Source organism: Ovis canadensis, chromosome 3 (assembly GCF_042477335.2).
Source record: "Ovis canadensis isolate MfBH-ARS-UI-01 breed Bighorn chromosome 3, ARS-UI_OviCan_v2, whole genome shotgun sequence".
Classification (NCBI taxonomy): Eukaryota; Metazoa; Chordata; class Mammalia; order Artiodactyla; family Bovidae; genus Ovis; species Ovis canadensis.
The window spans coordinates 35,511,500-35,531,630 of record NC_091247.1 but is presented as its reverse complement, the minus strand read 5'-3'; the positions used below and the strand labels follow the sequence as shown (position 1 = coordinate 35,531,630).

The following is a 20,131-nucleotide window of genomic DNA, read 5'->3' as shown; positions in this document are numbered from 1 at the left end:
GACCTGAAGAAAATCAGGTCCAGAGCGGGGACATAATTATGCTTGGATTTAAGGACTCAGAAGGTCCGCCAAACTTTTCCATTACACTCTTCGCAGACCTCCCCCTGCCACATCCACCCCAAGAAAGGGACTCCTGTCACTGACTATTTAAAGACACCTCCTATCCACCCAATTCCTCTTGTGTAATGAAAATAAGCAAATAAGAGCACTTCAAAAAAACAGCCCTGGTTTATGTTTTTGGTGTGAAAACAAAACAAAAGTAAACTTTTCAACAAGACAATCTTCTCAGCTGCCTGCATACCTGATGTCCCCTGAGGCAACATGGCTCAGAGGACGACAAAGCATGCCTTGCAGGCACTGACTCTGGAGACAGCTGTCAATCACTGAGGCTGGGACTGCTTGGAGGGCAGTCTCCCCCATCCTGTGTCTCTGCTTCAGTGCAAGGCTATCCGCTGCTAGCCAGTCCTGCCCATGCTGCTGCCACAGCCAGCAATAAAGCCTTCTGTCAGTTTTTTCTCTCCCTGAGCATGACATTCAGCATCACACTTTCCCTTCTAAAGAGGCCTGGGAAGTCTGTCGAGAAAGGGCCTCACTTCCCCTCCGGACCATACTCAGGGCATCCCTCTTCCCTCGGGGAGTCCCTGCATGGTTCTCCTTGGACTGCAAACTCTGCTTTAGAAAATTCTTGGTCAAGGTGCCTATTCACTGCTGCAGAGTGAGCTGGGGCCCACCTAGGCTTTCCAAGTGCTGAATGGTTGCCTGTGGGGCACCAACTGGGGCACCATGTCTTTAGTGGAAGACATGATACTCCTATAAAATGTCCCTTGCCTATGATGTCACATATGATAAACTCCTCCATAAGTTGAAATCAGGAAAAAAGTTAACTTCTTCAAATGCATGCATGCTAAATCATTTCAGTTGTGTCCAACTCCTTGCAATCCTAGGGACTGTAGCCCATTAGGCTCCTCTGTCTGTGGGATTCTCCAGCAAGAATACTGGAGTGGATTGCCATGTTCTTCTCCAGGGGATCTTCCTGACCCAGGGATTGAACCCCACATCTCTTACGTCTCCTGCATTGGCAGGAGGGTTCTTTACCACTAGCGCCACTTGGGAAGCTTGTTTCTTCAAATGAACTTGCATATTTCCATTGATATCTTTTGCCCCTAGAATCAGAAGAATGCTCCATTATCAAACATGTGCCTGCAACCAGACAACTTTTTCTAACAAAGTATTTCCCTGGGATTCATTCCGAGAAGTAAGATTATTCAGTCAAAAGGCACAAACACTTCGATTTCTTGAGTCATACTGCCAGTGTGTGCCCTCCGAAATGTTGACATCCATTTCTAAAGGCATCTGAAAGAATAAGCGAGTGTATTTTTGAAACCGAGGGTTGTTATCCATTAGATACATTAAACTGTAACTTGCTTAATAAATAATGAACTGTAATCTGCTTTCACTGATCAAGCTCCCTTTCATTGTTTTTACAATAACTTGTATGTCCTCCAAGCATGACGTAGCTTAAACAATGAAATGTTTGCCCAAGTTGTTTTTCAGGAATTTGGAGTCAGCTGTTCACTAGCTTGAGCTCCAAATGAATAAGAATGGTTGAGACCTCCAAATGGGCATGTGTTGAGGGTTCCATTGGTGACCTTTTGATACCAGAAGACCCTGAATTCCACCTTCAGAACAGGCTGACACAGCCCTTTTCTGAACACGTGTCCCGTGAAGAAGCAGGTATTAACAGCTTGGTTGCTCCTGGCAGAACTACAATTCCCTCACTTTTCCTTCTCTCCCCACCTTTCTCCCACACTCCCCATGTCCCAGATCACCCTGTCTCTCTCTCCCATAAATGTTCCGAGGTAGATGTGAGGATTGTTCTCCCACCTTCTCGCTTGGCTGCCTGGTGAGTAAATCCTTTCTCTCTGCAAACCTTGGTGTCCCATGGCCCACTGTGCATGGGGCAAACAAACTGGATTCAGGGGCGAATTCTTGCAGTATCAGTCTTCATCTCTTTCCTTTCTCCTCTCTCTTATTCTGATATTTTTTTCTTACTCCCCACATTTAGACTTTAACTGGAGAGCAGTAAGTAAGAGTCCAGACCCTAAAACCATCCCTGTGTCACTGCTATGAGCCAGGTTACCAGCTGCCTCTGAAGCACCTGCCTCTGAATAGCTGGACCCACCAGAGCAGGCCTGAGGCAGCACTGTCACCATCTAATGAATAGCTCCTCATCATCTTCCTCTTACAACTCTGGTCTTAAGAAACCCCTAAAGAGCAAGTGTGGACCCAGGCCCTTGTCTATTCCCCATGAAAGGAGCCCCAAGGCCTCTTATAGGAGGAAAATTCCAGGTCCTAAGTAGGACAGGAACTTATGTGTTGAATGTCTCCTTAACAGTGAAATACCTTTATTTCATATGAACTATTTCAGGGAACCTGATGTATGTATGTTGCCAGTAAAGGTAGGACTGCTTTGAGGTCAGGTGGAAGCCTGGAGCCCACAGTCTCAGAGTACCTGCTGCAACTCCTGAGACTGCAGAACAACCCCTCATGGAGAGGCTGTGCCTGTGATGTCCACTGGGGATGCAAACTGCTGTGTAAGAACTTCTCAGATGGTGGTTCTGGGTTAGCTGTGACCAGAGGCACCACCAGGAAGACTAGGATGTGAGGGGTGGGTCTGTGCTGCAGAAGCAAGACTGGAGGAATGAAGGCAGGAAGCAGCCAACCCAGGCCAAGGATGCTGAGAGCCAGACCTGTGAGCCACGAGGTCCTATGGGGGCAATGGCAGTGGAGGTGAGATTTATTCTAGGCTCAAAACCCTTGGTGGTCTTTGTGCAAAACAAAAATCAAGAGAGAAGAAAATATGCAACGAAGTGGGAATTTAAGTGAATGCTAGTAAAGATTGCTACATTGAGCTCACTTTACAGAGATTAAGTCACTGGTATGTAGCCCTTTAGAAATCAGAGGAGAGGCGTGATTACTTTTGTCATATGTTTACAGCCAATTAAAGGTGTGAGGCTCTAAGTGTGAACAAACTTAATCCATATGTCTCAACATGACTAGATCTTGAGGGAATTTCACATAGTGACAAAAAAGTCATTAGGTTGGTAACAGTGTTGGGAAGGTTGGAGAATGGGTACACTCAGACATTGGTGAGAATATGTGATATTGTGATTTATAATGAAGAGTATATATTTGGTCTTTGTCCCTTTTTATGGCACAGAGTTTATAAACCATTGGAATTTCCTAAGTGATGACAGCATAAAAATATGTTTTGCTATGCTAATGAGGTGACTTTTGGACTACCCCTAAGGACAGAGGCTGGTTGCCAGGAGAATCAACACTGTGGCTAGAGAGTTGGAACTTAAGTTTCCTCCCCCACCCCACCCTCTACCTGGGGCTGAAAGCTGAATCAACTGCCACTGGTCAATGACTTAGTCAGTCACCATATTATATAATGAAGCCTCCATAAAAGCTCAAAAGGATAGGTTCAGAGAGCTTCCCAGTTGGTGACCACCTGGATGTGCTGGGAGAATGGCCCAGCTGGAGAGGGCATGGAGGGTCCTGGCTCTTTCCCCATAACTTGCCCAGTGTATCTCTTCCATCTGGCTGATCCTGAGTTATGTCCTTTTATAATAAACCAATAACCCAATAAGTAAAATGTTTCCCTGGGTTCTGTGAGCTACTCAAGAAAACTAACTGAACTCAAGGAGGGGCTTGTTGGAATCTCCAATCTATAGCCAGTTGGGCAGAAGCTCAGATGACAACCTGGACTTGGGACTGGCATCTGAAATGTGGGGTGAGGGGCGGTCCTGGAGGACTGGGCCCTTAGCCTGCAGGATCTGATGCTATCTCTAGGTAGATCATGTCAGAATTGAGCTGAATTGTAGGACATCCCGCTGGTATCTGAGAACTGCTTAGTGGTTTGGAAAAGCCCCTTTACATGCTGGCATTGGTCCTAAGATATTAGACTATAAATGGGTTTGGCTCCTTTGGAGGGCAATTAGGTAGTCCTTCAAGATTTAAAGTGTATGTATCTGATAACCAGCAATTCTCTGTTTAAGAGTCTACTCAAGGCACTTCTCTTCAAACTGCCTTGATCATGACCCATGGTGTGAGGTATATTTCACATCACAACCCAGTACATACATATCTATATATAAATGAAACAAAAATAATCACAAGCCCATAAACTCTACATGCAATAAACTCTAGTATTTTATAGTTGATTCTATTCTTTTTCTATAGTTTTTGGTTATAATCTTTTAAACTGATTTTTGACCCATTAATATACTTCAATCTACAATTTGAAATATAATTACACTATAATTGAATACAATGAAATGTAATCACTGTATTTAGAAAAACACTATGTTCAAGTAAATGAACAAGATTGTTTACAATAGTGAAAAACTAGAAACACCTAAATGGTCACCAATATAGATACAGCAAAATAAAATCTGGTAAACATACACTATGGGACATTATTTAGCAATTAAAGGAATAAATTTAATCTATAAGTATCATCATGACTAGATCTCAAAAATATTTAGTGAAAAAAATTATTCAATAGTAGATACAATATAACACTATTTATGTTAAACCTCTCTCATATACACACCCATAAAGGAATACTAGGAATTACAGATGTGCAAAATACTTGGGAGAAAAAAGTGAGAGGATCAGAGGTGTTGGCTAAAGAATATTTTCGCATTAACTGTAATGGTTCATTTTTAAAAGGAGAAAGCATTTGAGCACTGCTTGTGTAGTTAGAAATTTTAAAAAAGTAAATAATACATAAATGGACACATGCACACAAGAATATTTTGTGTACGTATTTAAGAATCAATGTAATGTATTGAAGGAATAAATACATGAAAGAATGCAAGAATTCATGCAGCAATGCTTGAACCCAAGATAAAATGTGTGGAAGAAGTCATGAATGAGTGGAGGTGTTAATGAATGCGTTCAAATATTAAAAAAGTCAAATGCTAGCGTGAACAACTCATCATAAATACCGTAATATGTGCCTGCATGTAAGAGGAAAGAATGAGGTTATGCATGAATAGATAACTGATGGATGGATGGATGCATGCATGAGTGGATATACAGAGGAATACAGTAATGCCTAATCGCTTGTTTGAGCATTCAGGGCACGAATGTGTAAAGCACATGACTACCTGCTGGTTTGTGTGATGGCCTAAGTGGAGGGTGCCAAGAATAAACAGACAATGTAAATTTCACTTGCCATGGGAGAAGACAGAAGTGAAGTAGAACAAGATTCAAGATCTACATGCCCAACATCACTAAAGGAAGTGGAGTTTTGATGGTAGGCTGGGAATCATGGAGCATTTGGAGGAAGGCAAGAGTATGTGTTTGGGAGAAGGACACAGAAAATAAGAGGACAGCACCCAAGAAACTTCACCCTTGCTTGTGCCATGGCCTGGTGGAGGCCCTGGAAGGTGGCTGAAAGGACAGCGGGCAGGCACTTGAACTGTTGTAAGTGGCGGGGCCATCCTGGAGGCAAGCAGGCTCCTGAAGAATCAAATGTGTGCCGTTGATGTCACCATAGCCTAAGCCACCCTTTCACCTTCAACTGATCCTAACCTAGACACTCTTCAATAAAGACGTAAGTCACAGTCAGTCACCTACATAAAATATTTTAAAAGTCACGTATTTCATATCCCATTCCTGGGAATGCCAAAGAGCCTTGACAATATAGTCAACCTATATGAACAACTAGACAACTTTTCTTTAAAACTGGAGTTCACAGTAAACTAGTTAAGAAGCAATACCAAAAGTACAGATCCTGCTTTAACTCCTGATGTCAGCATTTAAATAAAATTGGAGCTACAAGAGGTAAAAAGATCTTTTATCAGAAAGTGAATTTTCCTCAGTTGCAGAATGATCACTGGCTCAGTTTATCTATATCATGGTTTCCTCTTCCTGATAGGATGGTAAGTTAAGAATTCCCCCATAGCTCAGTGGTAAAGAATCCTCTTGCAATGCAGGAGATGTGGTTTTGATCACTGGATTGGAAAGATCCCCTGGAGGAGGGCATGGCAACCACTCCAGTATTCTTGCCTGGAGAATCCCCATGGACAGAGGAGCTTGGTGGCCATAGTCCACGGGGTTGCAAAGAGTCGGACACAGCTGAGTGACTAAGCGTGCATATATGCATGTCCCTCAGCATGGTTCCTCGGCCCTTAGATATCTGTCTGTCTACCTGCCTGCCCTAACTTGGAAATAAGTGCCATCAGGCCCAGCCTGCCAGGCGCAGATCAGTCAGGCTTAGTTCATTCACTCGGCACCCACCCCAGCATCTGCAATCCCTCTGCCTCCCGCCTGCGGTTTACCTGTTGGGTGGAGGAGCACAGGTGACACTGGCTAGCATTACTGAAGAACACATTGATGAGTTTCCAATCATTTTGAAAGTCAAGTTGCTGTAAAAAAGAAATAAAGGATGATACCATGAAAAAGAGATGGAGGGAATCCTGGTGCCAAAAGAGCTTCTCTCTTTGCCTGTCTTTTGATTTCATACAAGTCCCTCCCCAAACCATATGTATGGATTTTTTCAAAAGGAGACATCTAGGGTAGGCATTTAAAGTTGTAGAATTTTAGCATCCGCCAGATCAGAATCCCCCAGATCAGTGGCTCAGACCGCCAGATCAGAATCCCCCAGATCAGTGGCTCAGATGGTAAAGAATCTGCCGGCAATGCGGGAGACCTGGGCTCAATGCCTGCTCTAGAAGGCAATATGGAAAAATCCATCAAAACTTTTTTAAGAGGCTTACCATTAGATCCAACAATCCATTTCCAAAAATGAGTGTTAAGGAAATGGATATGTGAAAGACTTAGCTACAATGATGAAGCCTTGTCATAAGAGTAAAAAGTTGGAAACAATATAAATGCCTAAAATAGAGGATTGCTGTGTAAACTATGGAGCACTCATGACATGAAATACCATGTGACTATTCAAAAAGTGCTGGAAAGCATAACTGCCATCAGCAGAAATAGGATGTCAAGAAAAGCAGACTGTAAAAAGTATATACATCAAGCAACATGGCTATTTTATAAAATGTATACAAATGTATGTGCTTGGAAAAATTATGGAAGGGACTGTACACCAACTTGTCAACAGTAACTATCTCTAGACATCCGGTTTAAGGATGGTTTGCGATGATTTTAGTATTCTTTTGTTTATCTGTGTTTTCTGATCTTTCTCTAATGAACATGTGTTACTTGTGGAACAAAAAACCAAACTTCTGTTTTGGAAGAGGCAGCATGGTGCTCCGGAGGAGCACTGGATGTGAATCAGGCACTTTTGATTTTAGCTCTAACTAACTGGCTCTGAACTCAGACAAGTCATAAGACTTTCTGGGGCTTCAGTTTCCTCATCTGCAAAATGACAGGATTTGATTCAAGACCTCTAGCCATTTTCCAGAATGTTATGATCATTCCAGAAATTTGAGAAGTCTCTAGTTTGGAAGAAGCCACTCTTTATAGCATTGCTCCTATATTTGCCCCTCTCCTTGTATAAACTGGCTTCCCTGGTGGCTCAGAGGTTAAAGTGCCTGCCTGCAATGTGGGAGACCTGGGTTCAATCCCTGGGTTGGGAAGATCCCCTGGAGAAGGAAATGGCAACCCATTCCAGTATTCTTGCCTGGAGAATCCCATGACGGAGGAGCCTGGTGGGCTACCGTCCATGGGGTTGCAAAGAGTCAGACACGACCGAGCGACTTCACTTGTATAAATTGGAATGACCTGGCTTGAACATCCCAACTCTTTAATGAATGCATGGCTGGCTGAGACAGTGGCTTCCTTTGGTTCCAGTGGTTCAGGCTAAGTCCCTCGCTAAAAGCCAGCTTGATAGCAAAGCTTCCCTAGATTTGATACTTGTCCATAAGGAGAGCACAATAGATTAAAGGCAGTTTATTACAAACCCATATGTGAGCTTCTGAGTAAAGGGTGTCTACACTCCTAGGAGAGTGGGGACTAGAGCCCCAGCATGCATGTGACAGAAGCCTCCACCCAAGAACTAGAATGGGTGTGATGATTAGTAATGACAGGAACAGTCTCTTCAATGACAATGACAGCTGCAGGCTTGCACTGGGCACTGCCTCTGTGCTAGGCGCACGCAGCACCTCACTGAATCCACCCCTAGCCCTGTGCTGCAGGCCCTTGTATTACTCTCATTTCATAAATGGGAAATCTGAGGATTAGAGAGGTTAAGTGCCTTACCCAGTGTCACACAGCTAATAGGTGGAAACTCAGGATTCATCCTCCAACAGGTGTCCCTCTAGAACCCAAGATTTCAACCACCTCGCTGAGCAAGAAGTTATTTAGTTCATCTGCCGACTTTGGCAGAACCAAACTGGGGAATATGAGAAGAGGCCCTGTGTTCTACTGGCCTCCAGAGGATACCAGGGGCAGGGGTGTTCTTGGAGGGCCCAGGCCACACTGGTTGCCAAGCTCAGGGCAGGATGGCTTCAGGGCTTCGGCGGCCTGCTGTCTTTGGTCTGATGGCCTCCTAGCAGATAGAATAGCCCCCAGCAGAGCTGGATGGATTCTCACCTGGTTCTCTTTCATGTTCCTCACCAGGTCTTTTGCCTGAATCCACAAGTCTCTGCACAGAGGGAAGGGAGCCAAGAGAAAAGTCAGTTAAATACAACTTTGTCAGGGGCTGAAAGCTTGCCACTTGCCCGAGCCTACGCACAAGGCTCTGAGCAGGAGGCTGCATTGCACCCCTCCTGAGTCCTGGAAGGCAGACACTGACCTGATTTTTTTTATTAGGCCCACCAACAGACTAAAGTCAGCACAGGAGACACATCTCGGCTTTGACTTAACGCAGATCTTTCTTTTAAAGCCTCTTTGACTCTTCCAGCACCACCACCCTCCTCCTGCCGCCCCCCACCCCCACCCCGGCACCATCAAAGCCTCCCATCCAGATGCCAAGGACGACAGGGCGCCCAGCCCTGCAGAGAGCCAGAAAAAGAGCTTACTCAGCAGCAGCACGGCCTACCGCTCCCGTCCCGAGGGCGCATATGGGCTCCAGAACAGATGGGTTGAAGTGTCTAATGGCATCTGAAAGGACTGAAGACAGCGCTAGTTTGAGGCTGTGGTCCTGGCAGCCCGCGGTCACCTGTAAAGACTGACCCATCCGGGGTGAGGCGCCGGGGTCCCCGCCCCTGTCCCAAAGCATGACCTGCCTTAGGCCGTGAGGGCCACCATGTAGCAGGCCCTGGGAAGTGAACAGAGTTGAGAAAAGGAGCATCCACCAGGTGCTGGCCAGCCAAGTGCTAAGCCCCGAGGTGTGTGTGTGTGTGTGTGAAGGGAAACTGAGGCTGGGGGAGGCTACGCCAGCTGCCTGAGGGGGCTGGGATCTGAGCCTGAGCACTCAGATCCCACAGCTCTTCACTGTCCTGCGCTGTGTACTCGTTAGGGAAAGTGTGCTGGGATGCGGGCCTCCGCGGGCTGCCTCCCTGCCCTCCCTCCTCCTGAGAGTGACAGCGGAGCGGGAAGGCTCCGGGGAGCACACAGAAGACGTGTCCCAGAGCTGACAGCCGGAGGACCGCTAAAAATAGTGCTGTCAGGACCAGTTAGGCTGTGTCTGCCCCAGAGAGAGGAGAGGGCAGACGGGGAGAGTGTCATGGCAGCGAAGCGGTGCTCCCCTCCCTGGCCCCTCTTTCCACTGTCCCCATCCACAAGCGCCTGGGGCTTTGTGGAGCAGAATCCAAAAGATAGCTCAAGAGGGGCTGCTTTTGAAGGAAGCTGACACTGTGCAGGTAGCAGAGAGAGAAGGGGCAGGAGAGCGGGAGTCGTCCACTGGGCTTCGTCTGTTTGGGCAGCCCCCTCAGTCACCTGGGGCCACAACATCTTCATCCTCAACCCAGACTCATGAAGCTCCTTTATGGCGCCCTGACCAGCCCATGGACAGAGCCCATCCCCTATGCGTGGTGGGAACCCAGAGCTGAAAGTGACAGGGTCAGAGTGGGTGTGTGGGCGTGTCTGCGTGAGAGTGCGCGCATGTGAGTGGGTGGGGGGTGGGGCACTTTCTCTTCCTCACATCAGGAGGGTCTGTGAGGATGAATGACAAAGCAGCTTGGTGTTGAAAGTTGTTCAGTCCTGTCTGACTCTCTGGGACCCCATAGACTATACAGGCCATGGAATACTCCAGGCCGGAATTCTGGAGTGGGTAGCCATTCCCTTCTCCAGGGGATCTTCCTGACCCAGGGATCGAACCCAGGTCTCCCGCATTGCAGGTGGACTCTTTACCAGCTGAGCCACCACGGAAGACCAAATTAAGGGTGTTTGTAAAACACTGCTTCTTTGTGATCAAACGTGGCCTTGGGTCTTTTCACATCAATCTGCCCATTATTTTATTCTAGGGCTGCTGGCAGCTGCTCTGTCCTAGTTACCCCTCTCTGGAGTCAGAACAAAGGACGCGGGCCATGGGGCTGGGCCACCTGGGTTCCCAGGGACTCTGCCACATACTGACCGTGTAACTTTGAGAAGGTCTGTTTACCTCTCTGAGACTCAGTTTTCCCATTTGCACAATGGCACAATGGCTGTGGTGGGTGAGGGGACATAGCTAGACTGGAAGGGCTCCAAGGTTCTGGGGTCAAAGGACAGATGGGCTGAACTCGGGCCTCGATGCCCCTATAGCACTTTCTCCTAGAAGACCAGTTGCTCCTCTGTGGGCTTGGCTACCCAATATCACCCCCTCCCTGGCCCATCCCTCTTAGCTTGACCGGCTTCCCTGTCAGCTCCAGGTGAGTCCCGTCCCTAGGGGCACACAGGTGCACCCTGCCCCCACCGCCCTGCCTTCTGCTGCTCCTCTGCTCAGTGGGGCTCCCGGCCATGCTGCACTTAATGGGGGGCTAGCAGGGCTTGTTACCAGGTGGGTCAGGGACCCCCAAAATGGAGACAGACTGAGAAATCAGGTAAAGCCATAGCTGTGCTTATGGTTTCAGGATCTAAACTATACCCCATCTTCCTAGACTCCCCCAAATACACCACTTCATCTCTTTTTTCCTACCAGTTAAAGGTAAACAGGGCCAAACCTAGCCTGAGCTGAGATAGTCACCAAGTCACAGGGGCCTGCTCCTTCTGAACACTTGACTCTGCAAGAGGACCCCCCACCACTTTGGCCACCAATGTCCCCTCACCTGTCAATCAGATCCTGGAGGGCTGGGCACCAGGCCTCTGCCTCCCCTGATGGATGGCAAGGGCAGATGGCAGGACCAGTGTCTTATTTATCCCTCACTTTGCAGGGAGCCTCATAATTCCCAGGTCCTTGGTGACATTCATGGGCTAAACTGACAGGGCACCAATTACCTCACTTGTTATTATGCTCTGCTTGAGTGCCAGCTCAGGAGAGCATTTGCATTGCCACCCGAGTCTTTTCACTCTAATTATGGGGTGAAAAGTGGTGTTCTTGCTCCTGGCTTGTGAACACCAGCCATAGGTGACTCTATCCACCAGGCTAATTCAGCTGGCATTAAGGCACTCAGGGGTTTCAGGATGACTTAATTGAGTTGCAAGGAACCTCTGATATTAAGTGAAAAAAAAAATGCTACATATAACATATTCCTAAGCACATTTATATATAAAAGGCCAAAATCTTAATACTGATTATCTGACTCCTTGCAACTCCATGGACTGTAGATGCCAGGCTCCTCTGTCCATGGAATTCTCCAGGCAAGAATATTGGAGTAGATTGCCATTTCCTCCTCCAGGGGATCTTCCTGACCCAGGGGTCAAACCCAGATCTCCTGCATTGCAGGCAGATTCTTTACCATCTGAGCCACCAGGGAAGCCCAATCATTATCTCTAGATGGAGGGATTATGGTTAGTTTTCATTCTTCACTTTGCTGAAGCCAACTGATATATCTATTTTGTAAGTAAGGGAGTTACTACAAAATGAAATGAGCTGGTAATTGGAGCTGAGTCTTCTCCTGGGTGTGGTGGTGGGGGCAGTGAATGGTGGACAGTTTCCCAGATGAAGTGCTGTAGGTCCCGCCTTGGGGTCCTGGAGGAGAAGAAGCCTCGGGATTTTGGTCCAGGCACTCCTGACCCCTCTCCTACATCCCTTAACCTTAACCCCATGTCTCTTGGAGTCTTCCCACTCAGGGACCCTCGGACACATCTCTCATGCCTTCCTTTCAAAGGACGTGACTCTTCACACCCTGGCTCCCTCTCTGTCCTCTCAGAATGTCTTTTCCTCAGGCTCTGCTGCAATGTGGCCAGTAGGGCGCATCCTCTTTTTTCACCAAAGGGCTGCTGTGTTGGGAGGGACAGGGACAATCTGGATTCCAGCCATGAAAACACCAAACTCACCAGTCACCACTCCCATGCACGCTTGCAGCTCCTGCTTTTCAGTCCTGCAAGTAAAAGCAAGCATACAATGCCAGCCTGAGTTTGTCACCTACCAATGCTTGCCCTCAACTGCTGTGGCCTCTTTCACAACAGGCTTCGACTCAGCATTGCTCTGATTCTGGATTTATCCTTCCTGGAGACAGAGGCACACCTCAGAGGGCAATGGAGCTCCCAACATGGGGTGAGCAGCTCTGGACCCTCCTCCCCACCCCTCTAGTCTGGTCCCAAGTTGGAAGGGGACACAGACCGCCACATAAAACGAACCTGACCCTGGTCCAACTCTGCTTGCATCCCCCGGAGCAGAGCACAGAGGCTGGAGGAAGAGCAAGAACCCCTTACTCAGCCCTTCCCGCTGTTCCTCCCTTATTCACCCAAGGGAGCCAGGGAGATTCCCACACAGAACGCTGGATGAAGAGGCAGGAGTTTGTGTTCTGGTCTCCACTCTTCTGCCTGCCCCTAAGGGAGCCTGGAGCAGGCATCTCCTCCCTGGCCCTCAGGTCTCCCCGCCAATGAAGCAGGGAGACAACAAGAGCTTATCAACCTGGAGGCTCGGCTCAGCTCTGTTGCTCTGGGGTTCCCGAACAATTACCATTCTTGTTTCTCCAGGTCATCCGTCCCTGAGTCTGGAGGCTGGAAAAGATATGGCGTGTGAGCAGCCCAGCCAGGGAAGGTGGCAGAGCCTGGTCCTGGGGAGACCCCAGCTGCCTGCAGTACACTCCCTCCCACCAACAAAAGGGAATCCCTGGATCCAGAAAATGGCCAGACCTGCCTGCGTTCATTTTTCAGGGAGGGAAGAAAGGATGTTAGATTTTCTCCAAAGCTTGCTGGTCCAAACTCAGGAAATAACAGGTGTAAACGGTTTCTTCAGATTAGGAAACTGGGTGGGAGAGCTTAGACTTAAATGTGTCTCTGTGGAATGTTAACATCCTTCATAGAAACACAATAGGTTGTTTCACTGTGACTTTCCATACTCTAAAGTAATTAGAGAGTCTAATACACAGTCTAGAATGTGTGTGGCCTGTCTCCCTTGCCTAGAATGAAAACTCCAGGAGGGCAGGAATTTGCTTCTGTTTTGTTCTTGATTATATTTCTCAGACCTAGAATAGCATCTGATGCATCACAAGTACTCAATAAATACTCACTCGATACTATTTTTTGAATGAACAATGTAAGCGTTTGATTGTCCTCTTGGTAAAAGCTGAACCACACAGGACTCAGTTGGAGAGTTTCCCTGGTCATGGGGTTGAGGTGAAACCATGAGAATCTTGTCTTTTGTGAGGTCCCAGGAATGCTTGAGGGGCTTCCCAGATGGTGTTAGTGGTAAAGAACCTGCCTGCCAATGCAGGAGGCATAAGAGATGCAGGCTCGATCCATGGGTTGGGAAGATCCCCTGGAGGAGGAAATGGCAACCCATTCCAGTATTCTTGCCTGGAATATCCCATGGACAGAGGATCCTGGCAGGTACAGTCCATGAGGTCACACACAGTTGAACATGACTGAGCAACTAAGCACAGAGATGCTTGGAATTGTGCCCAGAACACTGAAAGTGCTCAGCACATATTAGCTGTCGTCAATAGTAGTATTTTCACAGGTTCTGACACCAATTCTCTCTCTCAAAACTCCTAGAAGACAGTGTCTCCAGGTGTGGTGATGACGGGTGATAAGGTACCATCACTACCTTACACCCAGTCTGCTGCTGCTTCCCTTTAAAGGGCCTGCTTGTCCTTCAGGACCCAGCTTCAAAGACAGCCCGTCAGTCTGTAAAAATGGGCCATACCTCTGGCTCCCTCTGGGGAGGACAGGCTGACTCTCCTCTGACTGGGATGGAGTCCTCTATTCTTTTCAACAAGAGGGAGCTTGAAAAAGTTTTCTGAGGGAAGGTAACACATTAAACAGAAAACCACATGCAAATACAAGTCGGGTGAAATCCTGAGGGAGGCCTGGCTCTGGGGCTGAGGCAAAGGGCTCAGCCTGTGCCTGGCCAAAGTGGACCTGACTGACAGTAGAGGTTTTCCTCAGAAAAGCCAGATGGGGGTGGGGAGGGGAAGGAAGGGAGAGAACAAGAGGAACAAGGTAGAGAGAGCATGGGAGAGCTTAGGGAGAGGTCACAGAGGGGAAGGCTGGAACAAGCCCGGCAAACTCCTCTGCTACCATTTTGCCAACTGCTGGCCATTTCCCCCCTACACTTGAAAGGTTGTTGTTGAATCATGCAAAGATGCCAGGATTCTTGGCCCCCAGAGGAGAAGAATTCAATCTGGGGCCAGAGATGAGGCTTGATCGCTCAGAACTTTTGTGTAATAAAGTTTTATTAAAGTACAAATGAGATAGAGAAAGCTTCTGACATAGGCATCAGAAGGGGGCAGAAAGAGTAGCCCCCCTGCTAGTCTTCAGCTGGATGTTATATGGTCACTAGCAGTCTGTTAATGAAAGAAAGGAATGTCTTAAAACTCAGAATGGCACCAGGCCCCTCACCCATAAGATGCATTTTGGGATCATCTTGGCCCCAAATGGTTCATCCTGGGCCATAAAATGATTAACTTGAATCTTGAAGAAAGGCAGATCACCATACAAATAGTTTCATTTACATAGATTAGGGGAACAATATCTGAGTATAACATATTGGTTTGTCAAGTAGGCTCTGAGCCAAGAGGCGGGACCAACTTGAAGACAGAGTTTGGGGTAAATGCAGAGTACATTAGCATAGCTTAAGATAAACATTTTCATAAGAAAAAGGCATTGGTTAACTTCAGGTGAAACCAGGTGTCATTATGGCAACACAGTATTTTAAGAGAAACCTTCTTTTAAATCTGTATAGAGAAGGAAAAAATATCGCTAGTTTGTTTCCTCCTGCCGCTTAAGAGATAAAAATGTCTGACACTTGCAGGCTATTTCCTTGGTTTGGAGACCCCTGGCCTTCCTGCCTGTTACCCTCTCACGCTTTTCACTGGCTGCATGTTCTGTGGCCCTAGAGACACATGACTGAGACACAAGCCTTGGCTTCAAGGAATTTGGTAGAGTGGATTATAACCTCCCTGGCACTGCAAATGTCTGTGACTCTTAGTTAAGAGGGATAAAAGGTCACAGATAGCACACTGCAGTGTAACCCTATTTAGGTCATACACACTTTCTCTCTCTCACACACACCCCCTATATATTGAAGTGTGTGTGTGTGTGTGTGTGTATGGCTGTTGAGACGAGAATAGGAGATATGACTGAGGCCTTCCATTTTTCAATACTATCTACACATGTTTTCATTTTTTCATTATAATGAATGTCTGTCACAAGTGTTAGTTTGAAAACAATTTTGATGACTCTGATCTTTAACATTCTGTGAGGAAAAGGAAGTCCAGATTAATTAAACAAACAAGTGCTAGCATCAGTCACAAGTGCGTGCTAGGCCTTGGAAGCGCCAGGAACTTGGAGCAAAAGCACCGGCTTTCCACCTTCCTTCCTTTTCATTTCGCTATCTTCCATTACCTTTCCCTATCCTGATGTCTCTCATAAACCAGGCTGAGTTCATGAGAGCTGACTCTCAGGGCAGACAGAGGCAGGCAGCCTCCTACGAACTGTGCTCTTGGGGCTTGTCCTGCAGGTGGAGGATAATGATCGGGGGCTGGGAGACCATCATGGACTGAAAGCATCTCCCAGCACCCTGGGCTCCCAGGAGGAGAGAGGGTGAGCTGAGTGACAGCAGGGGCTGCGAGGCTGAATAATTCATGAGTCAAAGAGCTCTCTCAGAGCCAGGACCTAACAGCGGAAACCGCCGATTGGTTTAACTCTAGAAACCTGGCTTGGAGTGGAGAGTTCCCTGCAGGGAATTTCCCTGCCTCAGGAAGGAGAATTCGCGAGTCCTCCAGCCAGTGTCACACACTCCCGGCTCTGCGATGTCACCACCAGCATGCAGGGACACACAGGCTCAGCAGCTGCAACGTGCTCCTCATGACAGAAAATCTCTCTTCTCATTATTCCCACCTCTCCTTTACATCCCGCCCCCTGGGACACCTCCGCCTTCACCCTCATCCATGTGCACGCGTGTACACACACACCGTACACGTGCAGGTTTAACCCCACCATCACAAGCAGCAAAGAGCAAGGGTGGGAGCCCTGGCTGCAGATTTCACTGGGCCTGGTCAGCTTTTCTAATGTGAAGTCTTCACCATGGCCGGCACTGTGTGCAGGGAAGTGGGGTGGGTTTGCAGTAAGGAGGCAGCCTGGGCCAGGGGTACAGAGGGCAGCGGCGACACAGAGGACAGGGGGAAGGAAACGAGGTGGGCAGAGATGGGAGGAAGACATGGAAGGGGAGAGGCGAGGAAGGGGAGAGGCGAGGGGGTACTGGTTCAGGCGCGAGGGGTACAGGGCAGAGCTGAGAACACCTGATTAGTGGTCCATGCCGCTGAGACTGCTAGGACTTGTGGGGCAGCAGTGCTGAGCCCAGAGCAATGGGGCTGCAGGAAGCCAGGACTGACCGGAAATCACACTGGCTCTGCTCTCCAAGCCTCCGCTCTTCCTGCTTATCCCTCTCTCCGCTCTCCATCCTTCCCTTATTGCTCCCTTTCTCAGTTCCTGACCGCATAAAACAATACCACTTCAAAGTTATTAGCAAAGATGGGTGTATTTTTAAAAATTTGCCGAGCAGGTAAGGACATTTTTCTTCTTTATCTCATAAGTAGATAGTTTAAGAGATTGCTTTTAAAATTCTGTGTGATCTTTGATTAATTTATCAATAGGTTTGATTTACTCATGAGAAAGTTCAAAAGTTTCCTCATCCTAATGTAAACAGAGTCAGTCACTCAATTTAAAACAACATCAACTCAGAACCCTAGATTTTAGGATTTTTCCAGTTCAGAGAATGTTCTCTCTCCCCAAGTGAAACAATCTTCCTGGTTACTAGGAGCTCATTCAAAGAATCCTCAGTCCCAAACCCCGCCTCCCACCTCCATCTCCTTGCTATACTCACATTGCCAATGGCTGCCACAAATTTAATATCAGAAGGTCTCAGAGAGTGAACTGCAAAGACAAGAACCCATGTAAGAAGATCAGATCTACATTTCACACAATGTGGGCCCAGGATGCCAAATGGGAGAAGCAGACCCAAGGTCCTCACCCCAAGGATGCCCCAAGGATGCCCCAAGGTTGGCCATGGGAGGGGGAATCTGAAGACCAAGAAGTCACTGGAAGCCCTAAACCTGCTCCAAAGAGGCTCAGTCCTCAGTTGGAGGCCACACTGCTGACTGGTCTCAGGATCTCCAAGGAGGTGTCCCATGGAAGGTTACTCACGGACCTCCTTTCCTTCTCACCTGGCACTCTTTCTGCCTCTCACTTCCCTCTATTTCTTGACTCTGCATTTCTTGGCCACCATTAATAAGACCCAGGGACGGGGGAGCCTGGTGGGCTGCCGTCTATGGGGTTGCACAGAGTCGGACGCGACTGAAGTGACTTAGCAGCAGCAGCATTAATAAGACAGCAACACAGTAAAACGAAAATCATTTGGGTTCAAAAGGGATCATGTTGGCTTGGAGGCTTGCCAGAGAACAGGGCTGTGAACAGCCTGTGAACACTCATAAATATCAGACACAAGCTGCTGGAAGCCTCCACGACCTACCTGGGTCACCAGCATTCTTAAAATTAAGTTTCCTTAGAAACCACTGATATATTCCTTGGTCATGTTATGGGGGCATTAAGGGTAAGCCTCCTAAAGAAGCCATTTCCTAAGAAGTACGTCTATTTCTTTTTCTAACCACACTTCTTAGATGGCAGAATAGTAAGAGTAGCGCGCTTAACTGGAAATCCTGGTAAGCCAGTACAATGCAAACAAAGCCATTAAACACAGTCCATAATGCAGCCGTGTAAGATGATAAAGCTGGAGAAGAGGACCAGCTCAATAGCAACATTCACAGCATCCAGGTATTAGATGAACCTAACCCATTATAGGAAAAAATATGTCTAGAGCAGCCACTGTGGCTACGTTACGGGATTGGGAAGGCTCGTGCACAGCCAAGATCCACCCAATCCACAGCTCCTGTGACATGGTCCACCCACCTGGAGGTGAGCTCCCAGGGGTCGCCTTCACCCAGGTAAAGCCACCATGGGGCCATGTTGGCTTTACCTCTTGAGTGGTGTGTTGGGCTGTGTCCCTCCATAGAAATGACTGAGGATATCAAAAGAGGAGGGACTGAGAACAGGGAAGAGGGAAGATGTGAACAGCCAAAGGTGCACGTGGAGTGGGGCTCAAGCCTCTGCCAGCCACACCAGAGAGAAGACGCTGGCCTTCCTGGCTCATGGCTCAGGGTCACGTACCTGAGTTAGAAGGCACACTGGATCCTGGAGAAGGCACATTCTCTGAGTTGCAAAAGAATGAAAAACTCTTCAGGTTCTGCCCCTGAAACCAAATGTCAGAAATATCAACTGCCTTGTAAGGGAACATTACAGGTCCTGAAAGCTTGATGCAGAGATGACCACGTACTTACTCTATGAGGATCAAAATCCAGAAGCAACAATTGTCCATAGTCATGCTCTTTCAACCCTTTACCCAGTTCACTTAGTAAAAGGAGACATATGCCTGTTGAGAACGATTTTAGAGGTGGCAAGTAGGATGCCTCAGAACAGTGGGGTGGAGAGGGAGGGAGGCAGGATAAAGAATAAAAACCAACTCTTGTGATAATGAGAAAGTTCTGGAGATAGAAAGTGGTGACAGGTACACACCAATGTGAATATATTCAATGTCACTGAACTGTACACTCAAAAATGATCAATTTTATATTATGCATATTTTATCACAATAAAAAGGAAATCATGAAGATACCCAGTATATCTAGACTAAAATATTTTTTAATCTCTTCTATGGTGTTATATTTTTTGTATTATCTACTTTTCCTTCTTTAAGTTTGATTGCTTATACAAAAGTGGGTATATGGGGCATTATGTTATTTAGAGCTGGGAATTGGATAAAGTGGAAATTGGGAGATTCTTGTGTCCCCACTGGAACAGAATGTGTCCTAAGCCCAGAGAGGCTGCTGAAAGCAAGTGACGGGGCTCGGGGGAGGGCTGGTCCTCAAGGCCACTTGGCTGGCTCAGATGCCCGTATACATCCAAAGCAGCCTCCACTTCTCTGAATCAGGTGGAGGACTTTGGGAAGGAGATCACATGTATTCTCCCCAGAACCGAGAGTAAAAGGGGAAAGATTCCAATGAGGGAAAATGTGCAGTAAATTGGTTGCACATCTGTCACCAGGAGACACAAGTTAATTTCTCATGAATTACTGATTTCAGTAAGAGATAAAGCATTTACTCTCAACTCTTATCTTGTAGATATTCTGGGAAAACCTCACCCAAATGACTTCGGATAACTCACAGCATCTGCTTAAAGGTTCACAGAGATAACCAGCCTCTTTATAAGTTTTTCTGGGCACTTCTGGGAACTACCTGCTCAGTCTGAAGAGATTTTGAGCCCCAAATTCCAGGAGCTACAGGTATGCTGCCTTCACTCTGCCAGGTAACCTGCCTGTCCCTGGGGAAGCAGCTCACCCAGTCTATACCCCCAAGGCCTCAGGGAAGGGCCTGTCAACTTATATCAAGACTTGGACTCACCCTTCAGCAGGGAAGTCACTACCTCTCCCATGAAGACAAAGCCCTTACCTCTGGCCACAGCTGCTCTTCCAATGTGTTCTCTCCAGGGGAAGTATGGGCCTGGGTCGTTCCTAAAAGAAAGCAAGAACTGTCCTGGTTATTTATCTGGAGTTAACTCCCTGCCCTAGATG

At 47.4% G+C, this 20,131-nt stretch overlaps 1 protein-coding gene across 1 annotated transcript in view; it reads right to left on the bottom strand.

Moving 5' to 3' along the window:
• The window catches only part of PLB1 (phospholipase B1), a 97,838-nt gene extending 84,839 nt beyond the window's left edge, over positions 1 to 12,999 (bottom strand). Inside the window, exons 1-5 of the mRNA XM_069582883.1 lie at positions 12,965 to 12,999; positions 12,337 to 12,380; positions 9,000 to 9,090; positions 8,572 to 8,623; positions 6,354 to 6,440 (exon numbers count right to left, since the gene is read on the bottom strand). Coding sequence (XP_069438984.1) covers positions 6,354 to 6,440; positions 8,572 to 8,623; positions 9,000 to 9,090; positions 12,337 to 12,352 — 246 coding nt within the window. The 5' untranslated portion in view covers positions 12,353 to 12,380; positions 12,965 to 12,999. The remainder of the gene's footprint in view (positions 1 to 6,353; positions 6,441 to 8,571; positions 8,624 to 8,999; positions 9,091 to 12,336; positions 12,381 to 12,964) is intronic.
• Between the last annotated feature and the right edge of the window lie 7,132 nt (positions 13,000 to 20,131).